The sequence below is a fragment of the Clinocottus analis genome, unplaced genomic scaffold, assembly GCF_023055335.1.
Source record: "Clinocottus analis isolate CAN_PGR_092001 unplaced genomic scaffold, fCliAna1.0.p SCAF_16, whole genome shotgun sequence".
NCBI lineage: Eukaryota > Metazoa > Chordata > Actinopteri > Perciformes > Cottidae > Clinocottus > Clinocottus analis.
The window spans coordinates 11,626,950-11,639,954 of NW_027175887.1; the positions used below are offsets into that span (position 1 = coordinate 11,626,950).

At 41.6% G+C, this 13,005-nt stretch overlaps 2 protein-coding genes and 2 non-coding genes across 5 annotated transcripts in view; 2 read left to right on the top strand and 2 right to left on the bottom strand.

The window, feature by feature from the left end:
* Positions 1-2,048, top strand: part of pvalb8 (parvalbumin 8) — a 2,674-nt gene extending 626 nt beyond the window's left edge. The window contains exons 2-5 of the mRNA XM_068578417.1: positions 24-91; positions 570-702; positions 1,021-1,130; positions 1,778-2,048. Coding sequence (XP_068434518.1) covers positions 31-91; positions 570-702; positions 1,021-1,130; positions 1,778-1,803 — 330 coding nt within the window. The 5' untranslated portion in view covers positions 24-30 and the 3' untranslated portion in view covers positions 1,804-2,048. The remainder of the gene's footprint in view (positions 1-23; positions 92-569; positions 703-1,020; positions 1,131-1,777) is intronic.
* trnaq-cug (transfer RNA glutamine (anticodon CUG)) lies at positions 1,249-1,320 on the bottom strand. The gene has a single exon. It is a non-coding gene; the product is annotated as a tRNA-Gln (tRNA).
* Positions 2,049-2,725: 677 nt separating the features above from the next.
* Positions 2,726-2,797, bottom strand: trnaq-cug (transfer RNA glutamine (anticodon CUG)). The gene has a single exon. It is a non-coding gene; the product is annotated as a tRNA-Gln (tRNA).
* Positions 2,798-7,879: 5,082 nt separating this feature from the next.
* Positions 7,880-11,390, top strand: aimp2 (aminoacyl tRNA synthetase complex interacting multifunctional protein 2). Of its 2 annotated transcripts, none has more exons than XM_068578631.1 (4): positions 7,880-8,130; positions 9,194-9,412; positions 9,730-9,964; positions 10,537-11,390. In XM_068578631.1, exons 1-4 carry the CDS (start codon positions 8,002-8,004, stop codon positions 10,923-10,925), a joined length of 972 nt encoding a protein of 323 aa, XP_068434732.1. In that variant the 5' UTR covers positions 7,880-8,001; the 3' UTR covers positions 10,926-11,390. The 2 variants fall into 2 exon arrangements, with proteins under 2 accessions (XP_068434732.1, XP_068434733.1); XM_068578632.1 differs by having other exon boundaries at positions 7,880-8,016.
* The last annotated feature ends 1,615 nt before the right edge of the window (positions 11,391-13,005 follow it).

Sequence of the window (13,005 nt, forward strand, 5' to 3'; positions counted from 1 at the left end):
CACCATGGTTATTCCTCCTACAGGAATAAAATGTCGCTCTCATCTATCCTTTCCGCTGATGCCATCGACAGTGCTATCAAGGACTGCCAAGGTATCGTCTTCCACCAATATCATTATTGCTCTCTTCGTTAGATCTTTTTTCTTCCTACTGGAGCCTCTTCAGTCAATAGGGTTGTCTCTATTTGATAGCCAACTGGAAGACTGCAAAATGTTGACAATACAAATTAAGTACAGTATAACCTGAGGTGCAGCTGGATAGATTTCATGAGCATCAATTGGGCAGAAGCCACCATCTAAAGCGAGAGACACAACGTGTTTACACTAGGGGACAAGGATTATTCAAAATGTGCCTCTCAAACATTTTTAAAACACACACATTCAGGACCAATATTTCCTCCATACTATGAATCTCAAATCACACTTAACAATACCATGTCAGTCATAGTTCCCACTAATTACAATTTATTGAGGATTTGCTAATGTTATGGGGGACTTTGCCTTAATTCTAGGTGAGTGAACCAACACTAAATGTTGAAATTCCTGACTCTGCTCTCTCTTTTCTCCCCCAGCACCAGACTCCTTCTGCCCCAGGAAGTTTTTCCAGCTGTGTGGCCTCACTAAGAAGAGCCCTCAGGATGTGAAGAAGGTTTTTGGGATCATGGACAATGATGGCAGTGGTTTTGTTGAGGAGGAAGAGCTCAAGTGAGTGAAGCAGCCAGTTCACGCTACAGAAAACTACAGCCATTTATATGTTGTGCCCAGGATGCAATGGATCCTAAAACGGGAGTAGAGATTAGATGTCTTCATGGAAAATAATCACATTTTCACGATGCTGTTGTAGGGTTGCCGTCCATCTTTATTCTATTTAACTTCACAGGGCTGACATAAGGGACTAAACATTGTGTTCTCTGGCTGAGCAGCAGTACAGCAGACAGATTGTGTCTCCGTGTTAGCTCCTGATATTTGTGACTGTGACTGTGCATCCACTTGTTACCTTTAACTTGTGTCTCTGTGTGTCAGGTTTTTCCTCCAGAGGTTTTCCCCTGGGGCTCGCATTCTGACAGACAAGGAGACAAAGGAGTTCCTGTGCGCTGCTGATGACGACAGTGACGGCCGGATCGGAGCCGACGGTGAGTGGATACACACCTATTTGATGAATTATGCAAGACGTGAGCGCGTGTGTGCCTAGAAAACCACAATGCTTGGAAACAATTCTCGACATTTGACCTTTACGTTCAATAATGAAACAGGTCCCACCGAGATTTGAACTCGGATCGCTGGATTCAGAGTCCAGAGTGCTAACCATTACACCATGGCACCTTTGCATTTTTATAGACCTACTAACTAAGTCGTCAATTTGGAAATTGGCCACTTTGGTTGCATGCCTGTATCCGGTTCTCCATAAAATGCAGATTGAATACATGTGTTGTATTTCTAGGGAAGTCTGGTTTTTCAGGGTGCTTATAAGAGAGGCAGTAATACATTCCAGTACTAAAATTAGACTATCAGCCATCATACGAATTCTTCTTTCTGTCCCAACACACTTCTTTTCTATTCTACGGGTACTACAATCACCCCAACAATGTTTCTATTGAACATTTGTGATTTTAGTTTTTTGTTTGTTAGACAAATTGTGTTAATGAAATGCTGTTAACCTAAGAGCACAGTAGCACTGCAATGATGCACCACCATACTCGCTGATGAGTCATATGTGTGTCTCATTACTAAACATTTAATACACATATTAAATAATCAGGTTTCTTTCTTCTTTCCGTAGAGTTCCAGGCCATGGTCTTGTCTTAAACAACGGGACTCCATCGCTCCAAGTCGATCTGACCCCCTTTAACCTCTCCATACCCACTGCTTCAAGGGCTCACTTAGTTTCATTCAATAATTTTCCAACTGGTTAAAATCTTTTGAATCTCTTTTCACGACTCCTTCCGGTCCACAGTCATCCACGTTCACATAATTATTTGAGTGTTTTTTTTTTCATTTGTTTTAAACACATCATGAAGCTGTATTCCCCAAATAAATGTAAAATAATATACCAAACTACTGAGAAAATAAAAGAATAAAATTCAAATCTTGAAGCTATTTTTCATTATTTCTATTCAAATCTTGTGTTTCTGTATGTCTCCTACTCCGATGTGATTTGAGGCGACACGGGCTTGGCGAGAGAAAAACACTCAGTATGGTAGTCGGGGGAGCAGTGTAGGATTGTTCCGCATGCACAAGATTGTTTAATTAACTTTTATAAGGTGGAAATCCGTATATCCACATACTGTTCCAGATGTCCCATAGCACAAAAGAAACACAAAATGTTTTTTACAGTTTTGTGCTGTCCTCATATCTTCACTTGGCCAACACAGCGGTAAATGAGACTGAATGGCACAAAGATTCATATGAGAAGTGAAACATGTCCGAAAAACACAGGATTTCTAATTGAAGTATATACAGTACAGGTGTGTGTGTGTGTGTGTGCGTGTGTGTGTGTGTGTGTGAGAGTGTATGGATTCATAGAGCTAGCGCAGGGAAAAAGCAGAGGTCACCTTGATGACCACCTGAGTGTCACTGCGGCTGGATCGAGTGACACCTGACCTCAGCTATGTAAATAAACCCATCTGAACCTTGGGGTGTGTCTAGGCTAGAGCACCAACACACACGCACGCACACACACAGTGGCGAATCTCTTCATAATCCAGATTATTAAATCAAATAATTATACAGGTCCCACTGAGATTTGAACTCAGATCACTGGATTCAGAGTCCAGAGTGCTAACCATTACACCATGGCACCTTGATGGTACAGTGTGGTCTATTAAGCGGACAGTTTGGGCGTCCTCAATTTTGGAAGTAACCGCCCTTGTATCCGTGGAGCACACACATCCCAATGAATTTGTAAAGCTAAAATATGACATCAGACACATACGGCCCCGATGCGAACACACATAATTCCTAATATGCTGATAAAATCCCTAATATGCACATAAACTCACATCAGGGTGGATGTTTAATATAAGCACCAGTGTGAGGGTGTAAATGTGTGTGATGCACAGAAGAAGATGCAAACTCTGCAGAAAGCCATAGCTGTGGTTGTTAGCCTTGCATGTCTACTTATTTGCCAGGTTTGCCTTGATAACTCAAGAGAGCTTGCTCGGGATACATATATATATATATATATATATATATATATATATATATATATATATATATATATATATATATATATATATATATATATATATATATATATATATATGTATATATTTAATTATTAAACTCAGACAAACACTCAGACAGAAGACAGACCATCCAACAGCTCTGTATCCTCCCTCAGAGAGACTTTGAATAGCACACAGCTTGTAATGCACTGCATTTACAGGATTCATGGGATTAAAATTAACAACTACTTCCCTATTTACACACCCACTTGAGGCGCCAAGATACAGAGCACCAGTGCAGTGGTTCCAGCTTTGTGTCATTCAAATTACCTGTATATTACAGGGAGAACCTGCCTATTACAGCAGACACCTGCTACTCAGGGCTATGGAGCCTACCCTGATATTAGCATGGTGTGCTGTAATAATGCTAGTGTTGCTTATTCAGCCAGGTCCATACGGCCCGTGTGCCCTTACATGTGATGCATTTCACTGTCACTATGAAGGGATATACATGTGATAAAGCAATGTTGATTCATACACAATTTAACATGTTAAAATGAACCACCATTTCATTAAATATACTTGTTATGCCTTAATGAAAGTATGAAAAAATACATTATATAACATGAATATGTAATTGGTGTAAATTGTTAAGTATTTTGCAATCAAAGTACAGCTATGTGACTAAATCCAGAGCCTTAAAACTGCTCGATCCAAAATTCAGAGCACATCCATAGCCTACACATGGCTGTCCACGTGACTGAAATGTTGTCTATCAAGACAAAAAGCACTGGACATTCACAGAGGCAGCACAAGTTACATCACCATGTATCCATATCTGCTGCTATCAGTTTCTGATCCTCATCTCTGCAGACATGTGGTGGAGGAGTGAGAAAGAACTGGGGTGGGGGGATAAAAGGGAAAGTGGGACAAGGTTGGGGAAGCCAGTAGGTAACACAAGCCCCCGGACACACAATGGAGCAGTGACCCCTGCAGGTCAAGAGAAGCGAGTGGTAAACAGGAAGGAAATGTGAGCCAACAGGTCGACACTGACTGCTGGATGTGCTGCCGTTGGACAGCGGTACAAGATAATGTGACAGGCACATTACCTGGACTCAAAGGCAGAGAAGGAAAAGCTCGCTTTGTGTCTCTCGAGGACAGCGCCGCTCTGACAGGCCGATAATGTGCACCAGTCCTTTTGGGCTGACAATATGAGCAAAATGACATAACAACAGTTTGTTTGTATTGGACTGCAAGTTGGACATTGAGGAGGTTTTGATATTCTTTCACAATAAGATAGGTCTGTTATCTGTCCGGGGCTAAAACAACAAGAATTAAGTTAACACACTGTAACACACGTTAAAAGCTGAGTTCTCTTGAACTCTGTTGATGGGAACAAAATAGCCTAGCAGCCATCATTTCCTGAAGTGTAAATTCAAGCAGTATAATGCAAGTACATGTTCTTGGGTTTATTAGAACAAATCCAAAGGAAATGTCAACAGGGCTGAATCCAGTAGTACATTTATAGTACAAGTAGTAGTAACAGTAGTGGCAGTAGTAGGCACCTACAAATGTTAGAGTGCAGCATTAGGTAACAAACAAAGAGGAGGAGAAAGAAATTAAGTATGCCAGTAAACTTAACTGATCAATGAACTTACTTTTCGTTTAACTTAACTACATTTATATTGAAACATCTTGTGGGATTGCTAAAACTGTGCCATTAAACTGGTCTAGTCCAGCACTCGAGGATGGACACTTGCCTGTTTGTCTCTTCAATAATTGATGTCCTCGCTTCATTGTCACCAAAAACTCATATCAAGAAAGGAGTGTCAGGCTCACCTTACTGATTAAGTCTGTGTGAAACTTTAATGTGCACCCCATCTTCAACTGAGAACAAACGGAAGTGCTCAAGCAAACGTGGTAAAAAGAAGTTGAACCATGTGGACGTCCGCTGTGCGTCCAGCGTCTGCTTTGACAAACACTCATCGTATTTTGACTCACTCCCAGTCTTTTGGAGCCTGGAGGGTACCAGAGATGTTGCTACCTGATAGTCTGAGCAGGGAGGAACGTCGTGAAAGATTTAACTGCTGTGTTGGGATGTCTGAATGGGCTTTGTGAGCTCTGTGCAGGAACTCCATCCATAATGCAAGGCATGACAGCACTGCCTCTGTTCCCCAACAAGTATTAGTCCTGAGCCTCTACCTATGATGTCTTCCCTTCATGAATGAATGATAGGCCGTGCACATATCAATGGCCACCCCTGATGCACACAGTGCCTTTGTGGAAGGCGATTACTAGAAATCGATTTCTATCCCCTGCCTTGAGCGTATTGTTTACATATCTGTCAATTTATGTTTTACGTAAACTTATAGACATCTATTCACTAGACTTCAGTTTGCATCTAAAAGCCACACCCTGTCTAACCTCCTGAACAGCTGTCACACATGCTGACTCACCCTCAGACTGAGTAATGGCTGTCGTGGGGAGACAGGTACTATGCTGACTTTTAGAAATGAGAAGGCACAATAAGATAAGATGGCGAGAGTCCTGGACAAACTATAATGGAATCAAATGCAAATATTTGGAGAGGATGTTTGTGTCTCTGTGGAGTTTGGTCAGTAAACATACATACTTCATAAACTTGCATTGCACCCGTGGGGCATTCAAAAGCTCAGACATTATTTCTTTGAATCTTAAAATGTAGTTTATGGTAAAAGTGTTGTCACCCCAACACATTTTTTGCATTTATTTAATAGTATATTTTACAAGTTATACAACAAATTATTGCATACCTTTAATCTCTTTAAAGCTGTTAAAATAACCGACAACAAAAACAACAAGCTGTGAGCATCAACATAATCCTTTCCCAGCACACGATTGACTGAATACTCCATGTGATATGATGGTTCCTTCATATTTCATATTTAATGCACAAATATGTGATTGGAATTAGTTGTCTTATTACACCATCTTTCATAGAGCAAATACGTGTGTTTCCCAATATGACGAACTTATCCCTCGAAGGCGCTGTAACCAACTCTTTAAGTAAAGTATTCATTGCTTCAGTTCACACACTGTGTATCTCTCTCAGTGACCCAGTAAGACTGTAACTGACAGCACCTACAAGCCTGTTGTCACTCCCCAACCTATATTCAAGCTACCTACTAACTGACAGGACAGACTCCACGTCCCTTGTTCCTACATGATTTAGAGAACTACTGTGAACTGTCAGGTTTCAGCTCCCTCCGTAGTCTCAGTTTCTTTCCCAGGTCTTACTCTGGCCATGAGATCCGGCCATTACCCCAGCAGAGCTGCCAGGTTTGACTCAATCCCTTGTGATTGAATAACACAGGCGAGACCGAGCTAATTGATTTTGATCTGTGTTACAGGTTGACTGCTGTAGCAACTGTGTCTATCTACTTGAACCCGGGAGATCACAGAGATGCTGAGGTCAGACACAAGAAAACAACAAGCAGACAGACTGCATGAGTCACAAGGTACACAACTCTACTGCATATTAACTGCAGTAGACCACAGTAATGTACAGTATGTCTGAAAAGCAATGCTATCTCTCTTTTACATTGCTCCTCATTTGTCCCTAAAGCTGAGGTACTAAAGGCACATACTGTTGACTGAAAACTCTTGTATAGTCTTGTATACACAGTTATGCACATGCAAGCTCACAATACAAAGTCGCATGTATAAATACATACAAATATACATATTTGAAAATGGTATACTGTTTGATTATGCCATGATTTGTGGCAGTAAAAATGCATTTAGCTGATAATTGTAGTTTTATAAAGACGGCCCTCGTGAGTAGCATGGAAAACAACAGGACAGTTTTTTTTTACCGTCATTCTGTGCTGAAGGTCAAATAAATGCCTGCTGATAGAACAGTTTATCAAAATCTTGATGCTAAAAACTGCACCTAGAAGAATATTACATGTTTAATAGTGCATGGTATGATGTAAAAACCTCACAACAATATACCTTCTCTTGTTTAAAATAAAAAATATTTTTTAGTAGTGAATGCACACAAGATTATTATTATTAACTATACATATTAAATCTCACTTTGCATCATCATCATTTAATCAGGCTGCCTTAGTTTATATATTGTGAACTGTGTATACGTTCACTCAAGAACGACCAACTCCTCTACTGACCACTGACATCCTGCAATCAACTTTTCTGTTTGCTGTTGCCTTTATTTGAACCCCATTCAATTATATTAATCCATTTCTGCATCTTATTACTACATTGTATTTCTTTAACTGCACTACAACATTAATTCTATTTTTGGCTTTTTGACTGTTAATGTTTTAATGAATGTTCTTAATTGTTTTTTAATCTGTTTTCATTTTGGTTTTGATAGTGTTAATGATTTTATGTGAAGCACTTTGAATCGCCTAGTGGTTGAAATGTCCTACTTTACAGACAAACTTGCCTTGCCTACAAACACGGGATGTGAGAACTTGTAGTGTTGCGCCCTCTAGCGCACGCGCGAAGACACGTGCAGCGAGAAATGTGGCGGCGCGTGATGTAACTGTGATTTTTTTTTTCACACCGCGGTGTGAGTATTAAAACAACGTAAGCCAAAAAAATGTCCTTTCACTGTCTAATCCCAAACTAATCCGTGTAACTACTCGCCACCATGTTTAAATTCTACCGGATGTGACGTCACAGCGGCCTCCCCTCCTTCCTGTGTGATCGCGAGCGTCGGTAGCCGCCGCTCCTGCTGCTGCTGCCTGTCAACACCGCAGCTCGAGGACACGTCTGCGTCGGGATTTTTGTTATAAAGTGTTTGTGTCTGACGGAGCACTAGCTGTCCTCCACCATGCCCATGTACCAGGTAAAGCCCGTCTGCGGGAACCACATAAAGACTGATTCACCCACCTGCATGTACAAGTTACCAAATATCCACGCGCAGGAAGGGGACAGCAGCACGTCTGAGCACGCGCTCCAGGTAACTGTTAACTGTTTTCATTTCGACAAGGTTGATTTTTGCTCAACTGGTTATGTTGTATTTCGCTCTCGTTGTTACCCGCAATTCGTTTTTATTCCTCGCGCAGTGACGCATGCGCATCTCGCGCGGTGCTTTAGCACGAGCTTACTAGTTACAAAGCTAGCTAGTCAGTCTGTAAAATGAGCAATCTCATTTCTGGCTGATGCAACAGCTAACTTGACTGCACGTCTCCACTGCTTGTTTACAGATGAATAGTTTAGCAACAATAATGTATTGTTACGTATGAGTATATTAGTCCATCGTCGTTATTATTGATCCTGAGTGCACATCTTGATGGCATGAAGGCCACTGCTGCCAAATATTTAGGGTGAGTTCAATACAGAGGTGTGTCATCTCTTTGACGTGTTTTGTTTTCTGTAACAGCAAATACAGTTTTGGATATTTAAATGTCATGCCATTGTATACTTGCGCCCCACTTAAATTAAACGCAGAGCTATGCTGTATACTTTAATATGCATTAATCTGACAGCTATGACTAGTTACTTACTACACGCATTGTAATATGTATAGATTAAACTAGAATAGATGGTAACGTTGTATACAACTTCCACAGAAAAATCCTACTTCCACATAATGGCACCGGCCATATGAATACTGTAAATACAAGTGCATGATTTGCTTTTTGATACTTAAAGAGAAGTAATATTTTTATAGTCTAATATTAATGCTTTTGCTTCTGTATGTGGGTACTCCCTCGTTCCTCTAACTCTGCAGTCTATTGTTCAGTGTCAACTTTCATCTGGGGTAGACATTGAGACATAAATTACCAGTAGCCTATCTGATGTGTCAAGAATGACACCATAGACCTGGGATATGTTAAATATGTTCTCAATACTGCCTCTGTGATCTGTGCAAAGATGAATGTTGGGACACCAGCTAACAACCAGGTTGTAAAACTGCTGCAGAATTGTGCTCAAATTTATATAAAAGAGTGGACGCTTCCACCATCAAATTCCTGTTTGTGGTTTCAGCCAAAATGAGCGACTTTTTCTGTGTCCCCCAGAATGGCGAAGTGGACCCTGCAGTCAAAGCTCTGGAGGCCCGACAGGACGAGATTATGAGAAAGCTGTACGAGCTAAAAGCAGCTGTGGAGGGCCTGGCCAAGACGGTGACCACCCCAGATGCTGATCTGGACCTGACAGTCAGCAGCAGCCTCTCGTCCCAAAGCCCCATCTCCACAACCTTCACAGGCGTCACAGACCTGGACACGCTTCTGGGCAAGGTGGGAATCTGGGCATTACATTAGTGAGCTCTCTACAGCCGGGAAAGTTTCTTGCAACTGACTACTTTCTCTGGCAGCATTCTATGAATGTGTTCCTGATCACACCCATCATATCTGCCATTAGAGGTTAATAAATACCATGCTAACCTGCACAACCAGTTTGTATTGGAATTTGTCTTGAAGCACATGTGATGGCGTGGACTGATTACAGCCTGTTTGTGCATGCTGCATGATCCTAGTTAGATAAGACACGTATTGTATTACTAAATGTATTTATGTTCGAATGATTCACCTATTTATCTTGTTTATGTCACAAGGATCTTGGTGCTCTCCGAGACATCGTCATAAACGCCAACCCAGCAAAGCCACCTTTGACCCTGCTGGTGCTCCATAGTGTGCTGTGTCAGAGCTATCGAGTGCTCTCCACCGTCCACGTCCACTCTTCAGCGGCCAGTGTGCCACCACAGCTCCTGTCCTGCCTCGGCCCACGCCACGCAGACAGCTATGCCCGCCATATGTTCCAGCTGGGCTTCACCCTCATATGGAAAGATGGTAATTCACAAATCTTGTAGTCAATGAAAACAGACAGTATGTCTAGACTATATCTGAACCAGGTTTATGTGCTAGTGCCATGCAGACCTGATAAACGACCATGCTGTTAAAAAAAAACAAAAAAAAAAACATTTATTTTCTTCACCTGACAGATTGCATCGTAGAGGCAGACTAGAAACAGAAGGAGAAAGAGTTGTATGACATGCAGTGAAGGTCCACAACCGAACTCGGGCTATCACAGCTAAATGGAATAACTATTAAACTAGCAAGGCGCTACACAACAATGGTAGATAATATAGATGAAATGTTTTGTGTGTCGGTGTTTGGATTATAAAACAAATACTTTTCACCCTGCTGAAGTAATCACTGCAGTTCAACATAAAGCCTGTTGAGTAAGGACTGTGCTGTTTTACTGTAAGTTTTGCTCTAAATGTGAAACTGTCATTGAGTTTTAGGAATGCTATTTCTAAGTGTTATCCTGGCATAACTGGCATATTGACGTGGTGTGGTTTGGGGAAATGCTTGAGTCCTTGTTTACCAGCAAACATGTTTGTCCTTTGCAAAATTCACAGTCCCCAAACCGCAGATGAAGTTCAGCATCCAGAACATGTGCCCCATCGAGGGTGAGGCCAACGTGGCGCGCTTCCTCTTCAAGCTGCTGTCTCCTTACCCCAGTGACCCCGCTGTGGCCACACTGGTGGACAGCTGGGTGGACATGGCTTTCTTCCAGCTGGCAGAGGGCAGTGCCAAGGAGCGGGCCACGGTCCTGCGGGCCCTTAACTCTGCCCTGGGCCGCAGCCCCTGGCTGGCCGGGCCGGAGTTCTCCCTGGCCGACATTGCCTGCTATTGCTGCGTGCTGCAAAGTGGCTCCGCCTCCTCGACTCCCACTAATGTCCAGCGCTGGATCAAGTCCTGTGAGAACCTAGGACACTTCAGCCATGCCAAGCTATTTCTGAAGTGACGGGCTGTCGGGGGACCAGAGACCTGAAGGGGGTCTTATCCGAGCAAAGTGAGAGAAGGGCATTAGAATATTAAAGTATCCCAGCCATGTCTGGAAGACCCTCTAATGCTTCCCTCCTTACTGTAATATATCACTGAACTGACAAAGACTCAGTAGAAGCATTATGGTTGACGATCAGAGTAACATATTTGTCTCTGCCATGTTGCTTTTGTATAACAAAGGGAATCTAAGGCTATTTTTTAAGGGAGGAAGCATGGGAGGACTGTAAAGACTAGGGCTTGGTGATGGATTAAATCAAAGGTACTGACAAGTAAAACACTCGGTACACTTTCCACCCACTTTGTGCCTAACATGATCCTGTTCTAAACGTGTGGTTACAGGTATTACTGTGTTTTCTTGGGTAATACTTTGCACCGTTGTTTTATTTTCAATCAATAAAACGTCAACTTTGGATCAAACTTTGAACTGGAGACTCGGGTTTTGTTTTATTTGGATGTTTGATTACTTTCATAGTACATTTCCTAAGAAAATACTACAAACGTGTCAATTGCTGAAGTGCACGTCTGTGGCCAACAGGTGGCAGGATTTTCATATATAGTTTAAAGATAATTTAGTCATTCAGTAACTTCTTTCACGTGCTGATCCAAAGTCAGAGCTGTAACTTGTCCCACCATACGAGTAGTGGAAGGTAGGGAAACCCTTGACTAAATTACACATTAACACAGCGAGGAGGGGACTTAAGTAAATACTAAACAATTGGGTTTGATGTCTCAATCTTTCAACTGAATATGACAAAAAAATGTTCAGCATTAAGCTCAAAGTTTTAAAACTGATCTTATAAGAGACTGACAGATATGTCAGACTATATTTGCTTCGTGCAGCGATACCGTTATATCTGAATGCAGGTCAGCCAAGAAATATTAGCGGCCCTTTATGCAAATACAAACAAAGAATCCTGCATCCAGTGAACTCACTTTATTTGCATGCCAAGGTCAGACCTTCATTAGGCAGAACCCACACAGATAAATAGTCCCATCCATATGAAGGCTACAGGCTTAAGAATGGAAAGGTTTGTCTGTTTGGAATGAGCCGGATGAAGACATGAGTAAAGTGAGTTTACATGAGGGAATCTTTGGTATGCTTTAATTCAGGAGTTAAAAATAATATTTTGCATCTCTTACAAAGAATTTGTGTGCAAGACCCTTTTTGATATTAAGATCTGAAGGAAACCTTTAGATAATGTTTTTTTTGTGTTATGTAAAGAAAATGATTATTTAAACTCAGATTTATATATTTCATATATAACGATGAAACAGCACAACAGGAATTGCATACAGACGCATATTCCGCTTTCATCACTCAACATGTAAGTAGTTGAAAAATACTTATAAAAAGCATATTTTACATTTCCTTTACATGCTCATGGAAATGGACTGAACAGATGAATATGGTTATCTAAATGTAATATGGTAAAATTATGAAAGCTTCTTGAAGATAGTGAAATGCAAACAAAACCTTAAAGTACTTTTCACCTTAAATGTGATTTAGTCATCCAGAAGGTATTATGTTAAATGTTTCTATTCCTTAACAGGTTGATTCATTGAAAATCCTAACTCCGTTGTGAACGGGTTGATGTCTGTCTCACTGAATTGCTGCAGCAGTTGGACACACTTACTGTGTCCTTTTTCTGCAGTCAGTAGTTGAAGCTTGCGTTTCCGACGGGTTGTTGAATAGAATCGCAGTCCCTCGCCTCTCACGCAGACGAGACTCTGGAGCAGCCAGGGCAGTTTCACAGCAGGGGAGTTTTAAACCTCCGTCCTAATCTCCCTGGCAGGGTAAGTCAAAGAAAGACACAACTAGAATATGTACACACATAAAGATGGATACATGCAATGATGTGGAAAAGAAAAAGCAGCTGAACCCCAGGACGTTTCATTCTCTCTCTTGGGGTCGCCATCTTCAGAAGTGTCGTGTTTTTGACAGCTCCTCACAGAGCCGTGACCGAGTGTGTCTGTTTTCCCTGTTGGTCTCCAGGCCGCTGTCTGACAAGACCAACACGCTTTTAACTGACATCTGGGCG

Excerpts from the sequence above, each read along its gene's own strand:
- aimp2 (XM_068578631.1), top strand. The coding sequence starts at position 8,002 with ATGCCCATGTACCAGGTAAAGCCCGTCTGCGGGAACCACATAAAGACT. Across the intron at positions 9,413-9,729 it reads TGGACACGCTTCTGGGCAAG|GATCTTGGTGCTCTCCGAGA; the intron begins GTGGGAATCTGG and ends TTATGTCACAAG. Across the intron at positions 9,965-10,536 it reads CACCCTCATATGGAAAGATG|TCCCCAAACCGCAGATGAAG; the intron begins GTAATTCACAAA and ends CAAAATTCACAG.